The sequence below is a fragment of the Lichenostomus cassidix genome, chromosome 9, assembly GCF_008360975.1.
Source record: "Lichenostomus cassidix isolate B80296 chromosome 9, HeHo_3.0, whole genome shotgun sequence".
Lineage (NCBI taxonomy): Eukaryota > Metazoa > Chordata > Aves > Passeriformes > Meliphagidae > Lichenostomus > Lichenostomus cassidix.
The window spans coordinates 1,865,417-1,870,656 of NC_139490.1; the positions used below are offsets into that span (position 1 = coordinate 1,865,417).

Here is a 5,240-nt window from a genome sequence, read left to right on the forward strand (position 1 = left end):
TGTGTTATGTTGGACTCTGAAATCTTTATGGAATTCTCTCCATATCCTTCCAGGACCTAAAGGGGATCGCAAGAGAGCTGGAGAGAAATTTTTCCTGAGGGAAAAGTGATAGGATAATGGGAATGGCCTTGAGTTGAAGAAGGGCAGGAATGGATGGGATATGGGAAGGAATTCCTGGCTGGGAGGGTGGGGAGGAGCTGGGATGGAATTCCCAGAGAAGCTGCGGCTGTCCCTGGATCCCTGGAATGTCCAGCTTGGACAGGGCTTGGATCACCCTGGGACAGTGGAAGGTGTGCAATGGGATGGGATTTCAGGTCCTTCCATCCCAACCTGGCCTTGAGCATTCCCAGGTCTGGAGCAACCACAACTCCTCTGGGAAAGCAATGCCAGAGCCTCCCCACCCTGCCAGCCTTTAGGGAAGAGCCAGAGGATGCTGAGCTGGAATTTTCTCTGTTTCCCCACAGCTGCTGCCATGTGGAGCTGCCCGGGGCTCATCCTGCTGTCCCTGCTGCTCGCTGCTGTCCCCCTGCCCATGGCACTGAAGGTGACCCCAGCCGTGCTCTACACCAAGCCCAGACCTTCCCAGCTGGTGGCCTCTGCCCCCTCCATCCCTGGCAAAACCCCCCTGCCAGCAGAGCCAGGCAGAGCCCAGCTCCCCACCCTCTTCCCCATGGAGAATTCCACGCTGGACTCGGCCGAGTTCTTCTTCAACTGCTGCGACTGCTGTCCTCCCACGGCAGGGCCTCGGGGCTGGCCAGGGGCACAGGGACCCCCAGGTGTGCTGGGCACTGTCCTGTCACTCTCAGCTGGGCCACAAACCCACTAATCCACTAATCTATGGGATTCATGAAATGGTTTGGCAGCAAATGGGGAGATCTCAGTGATCTGAAGCTCATCCCGAGGGACAGCTCTGATCTCTGCTCTGGGACAGGGACAGGACACTGGGAAGGGCTGGAGATGGGCCAGGGAGGGTTGGGATGGAGATCAGGAGAAGGATCTTCCTCCAGAGAGGCTGCCCAGGCTCCCCAGGGAATGGGGACATTCCCAAAGCTGCCAGAGCTCCAGGAGCGTTGGGACAGCACTGCCAGGGATGCCCAGGGTGGGATGGCTGTGGTGTCTGTGCAGAGTCAGGAGTTGGGCTGGATGATCCCTGTGGGTCCTTCCAGCTCAGGGTACTCTGTGATGCTATAATTCTATGAAATGTGGATTGGGATCCTGCCTTGGGTAAATCCAGAGCAGAGAAGTGCATGATCAACATATCCTGGGAGTTACAAACCACCACACTGGTGTGGGACAATCCCAAATCCCTGCTGGCAGGAGGCCAAACTCCTCCATTCTCTGTCCCCCTTGAGGTCACAGATTTAATTTCACATTCACTTCAACCATGGCTTTATGGCTCTCAAAACTACCTTCAAGCAGTTCTGCATCTCTGCTGAAAATTTCTGATAACCTCTTATTTTTTTATCATTATTTTTTCCGTTGGAAAAGAGGAAATACAAACCCCCAAATCTGGGTTCAATTAAAAAAACATAAATAAATAGAACACCTCTCACTAGAGGCAGCTCTCTATAAAGGACTTAAATATTCCCTAAAATACACTTTGTCTCTTCTTCCTGCTGCTAAAATTCACATCCACAGAGCCCCTAATTCTGCTCCTGCCCTGAGGAACAGTGCATTAGTCTGTAAATGTTCACTTTACTAACACTAATACTGGAGAGAGAAACTATTCATCAGAGGAAAGGTGGGCAAATCATGACATGATTCTCCTGTAATCCAATCTACTCCAGGGATTGTCACTTCCCATGGCCTGGGAGGGATTGGCTCCTGGAAATTGTTGTGGCTGTAAAGGGAGTTTGATCTCAGATCTCCTGAGTGTGGCTGGAAAATCCTTGGGATGGTTGAAGGTGTCACAATCTGCTCCCAGAGAAGCACTGGGAATCTCTGCATTCCCCAGGGGATGGAAAAAAGAAAGGATTTTTCCCTCCTTGCTGCAGTGTGGAGCTCTCAGCCAGGTCCCACTGCTGTGTTTGCAGGATTGATAGGACAATCCTTATTTACAGGATTGATTCTCCCAAGGAAAGGGACAATTCCAAAGCTGTGGCAGCTCCGTGGATGTGCTCAGATATTCAAGACAGATTTTTTCTGGTGTTTGATGAACCTCTGAGCACCCTCAGAGGCACTGAGGCAGCTCAATGCTGGTTTTAAAAATCTGCAAGCACAGCCAAGAGTGAAATGCGAAGCTGTGAGGTTTGGTGATGGCAAATAGAAGAAGCAGCTTCTCCCAAGGTGATGGAATCACCTCATGAACACTCCTCAATGCCACATTGCTTAACTATTATTGAAAATGCTATTTATAGACTTAAACCTTGGAGTTGCTGAGGCAATTCTGTTGATTTTTCAGGTCCCAAGGGGGAGAAAGGAGATGCTGGGCTGCCTGGGCTGCTGGGAACTCCTGGTCCTCAAGGTCCCAAAGGCTCTAAAGGAGAAAGAGGTAAAGCAGACTCATGGAAAATGCTGTTGTCCTCATCAGATACCCCCAAAATACCAGATTTCTCAAAGGAAGAGAAGTGTACTAATAGGGATTATTATATATATATAATATATACAATATATACAATATATACAATATATATAATATATATAATTTATATAATATATATAATATAAAAAAAATATATATAAAATATATAAAAACTGGGGAGGTTTAGCTGGGATTTGTGCAGGACAGGAGCTCAGGGGGTGGAACAAACTCAGGGTTTGTTCAGGAGGAATAGCAACAGCTGCTCATAAAGATCTCACTCCAAACTCCTTGTTCTGAACAGGAAAAAAAATCCAAGTGCAGTTTCCTTTGGATTAGGGACAGAAACAGGAAAAAACCACCATGAAGTTATATACAGGTGTAAAAGCTTCACTCCAATTCAGTTTCTCAGGCAAAATAATTTCAGCTGGGATGGAGAGCAATTATTGTCCATCAGCATTCCTGGAAGGAAACCCTGCTCTTCAATCTGGGCTGGAAGATCCTGGCAGGACCCTGCTGCTGCCTCTGGAGGATCCCTGGGGCTCCCAGCACAGAGTTGGTGCTGCTCAGTCCCTGCAGTTCCCCAGGCAGTGATTTACTCCTGGAAAAAGGCTTTTGGAATTCCTTTCCTGGAATGAGGAATGCAGAGCTGTCATCCTCTCCACTTTCCACTAAACAGCAGCAAGTGTTTCCCAGCGAGGCAGAAATCTTGGGGTGAGGTGGAGCTCGGGGCTGTGGGGTTCAGCTGAGGTTCCTGAAGGTGTTCCCTGAAAACCCTCACTGGTCATGTCTGTTTTGTTGATGGAGTGAGGGACACATGCAGCTGGTCCCAGTGGGGTGTGATGTTTGCTGTGCTGCACTCACCAGCACTGATTAATTAATGAATTCATTAATGCTGGAATGTCCTAGGAGGCAAAGGGGAGCCAGGGGAGCGAGGAGCCACTGGAAGCCCCGGTTATCCTGGCAAACCTGGGCTGCCAGGTAGGTCTGGGAACCCCAGGATGGAACTGACCTTTCCCTGTGCTCTGGGTGTTCAAACAGCGTGGAAGGAGCAGCCATTTGGATGGTCCTTCCTTCTCCAAAACACCCCAATTTTATTGTTTTTAATCTTCTTTCCCCCTCCAGGTGAAGCTGGAGCCAAAGGCAACAAGGGCAGCTATGGCTTCCCTGGGCTGAAGGGACAGAAGGGGGCTAAGGGGGACACCTGTGACAATGGCACCAAGGGGGACAAAGGGGACAGGGGGGACCCGGGAGAGCCGGGAGCAGGGGGAGAGCAGGGGGACAAGGGGGAGAAGGGGGACATGGGGGAAAAGGGGTACTGCGGGGAGCCGGGGGGCAGAGGGGCCAAGGGGGACAGAGGGGAAGGTGGCACCAAGGGGGAAAAGGGCAGCAAGGGTGACACGGGGGCCGAGGGTGTCCGAGGGGCGGCCGGAAAGCAGGGGGACAAGGGCGAGCAGGGCAGCAAGGGCGACAAGGGCGAGCTGGGCCCGGCGGGCATGGCCGGGCCCAAGGGTGACCCCGGCAGCAAGGGCAGCAGGGGAGCCCAGGGCAGGAAAGGCTCCCGAGGCGCCAAGGGTGTCCCCGGCGTGTCCCCAAGGCCACCTCGCTCGGCCTTCAGCGCCAGCCTGTCGCGGCCTTTCCCTTCTCCCAACGCGCCCATCCGCTTCGACCGCGTGTGGTTCGACGAGCGCCGCGACTACGACCCTGCCACGGGCAAGTTCAACTGCAGCGTGCCCGGCGCCTACGTCTTCTCCTACAGCGTCACCGTGCGCGGCCGCCCCGCGCGCCTCAGCCTGGTGGCCGCCGGCAGGAGGGTGGCCAAGGCCAGGGACACGCTCTACGGCCAGGACATCGACCAGGCCTCCTTCCTCACCATCCTCAGGCTCAGGGTGGGCGATCAGGTGTGGCTGGAGGTGGGGAAGGACTGGAACGGGCTCTACGCTGGCGCTGAGGATGACAGTGTCTTCACGGGGTTCCTGCTCTACCCGGATGGCTTGGAGGTGCTGCTCTAGGTTTGGGGGATGAAGGTGGAGCTGAGGAACATCCTGTCCCTCTGCCTGGGAGCTGCACCTCGGTTTAGTTGTTCTTTTCTTGAGTTGTAACAAAAATATCCATATTTGCAAGCTATGGATTATTTTGAAGAAGTCACATGTCCTTTGTGAGTTGTCCCAATACCAGCAGGACCAGCATGGGGAGGGAATTTCCCATCCCAGTTTGTAATTAGCATATTCAAATCATGTCATGAAGCTCCTTCCCAGCTCCAGCGATCCTTGCATGGTCCAAACCCCTCTAGGAGTCACTTCTGATCACTGATTTTGGTAAAACCACCAGGGTTTGATTTATAGACCTCAGCCAGATGAGGACATCAGCAGTAGGTTCCCTGAAATCACCTCAAAAAATCTGAAATTCTTTTCTCATTGAATCAGTATTATTTAGTCCTTTAGCCTTGGTCATGAATTACATAAAAATTAATCTAAAAGAGTACTAGATCAGTGTAAAAAATCCTCCTAACTCTTGTTTTTAAGCACAAATAAATCTGAAACTTTCAAAAGTAGCTGAGAGATGCATGTTTTACTTTCTTGGTCCACTCAGTTCCTGATCCTGTGATGCTGTGGGATCATCCCTGGGCTGCTGGGAGGAGCCAGGAAATGTCTGGGAAAGGAGAGAAAGAAAAGTGGTTCTGAGTGATTCTCTTCTCTTTTGTTTCCTTCTGGTAAAAGTT

General features: G+C 51.5%; 1 protein-coding gene across 1 annotated transcript; it reads left to right on the plus strand.

The window, feature by feature from the left end:
* The first annotated feature begins 472 nt into the window (after positions 1 to 472).
* OTOL1 (otolin 1) lies at positions 473 to 4,884 on the plus strand. The gene is made up of 4 exons (XM_085068778.1): positions 473 to 776; positions 2,402 to 2,491; positions 3,428 to 3,499; positions 3,644 to 4,884. The coding sequence occupies exons 1-4, from the start codon at positions 473 to 475 to the stop codon at positions 4,528 to 4,530; spliced, it is 1,353 nt and encodes a 450-aa protein (XP_084924904.1). The 3' UTR covers positions 4,531 to 4,884.
* The last annotated feature ends 356 nt before the right edge of the window (positions 4,885 to 5,240 follow it).

Bases quoted from the DNA above. Each gene is read 5' to 3' on its own strand.
- OTOL1 (XM_085068778.1), top strand. From the start codon at position 473: ATGTGGAGCTGCCCGGGGCTCATCCTGCTGTCCCTGCTGCTCGCTGCT. The intron at 777-2,401 runs GTGTGCTGGGCA...TTGATTTTTCAG, and splicing joins AGGGGCACAGGGACCCCCAG to GTCCCAAGGGGGAGAAAGGA. The intron at 3,500-3,643 runs GTAGGTCTGGGA...TTCCCCCTCCAG, and splicing joins TGGCAAACCTGGGCTGCCAG to GTGAAGCTGGAGCCAAAGGC.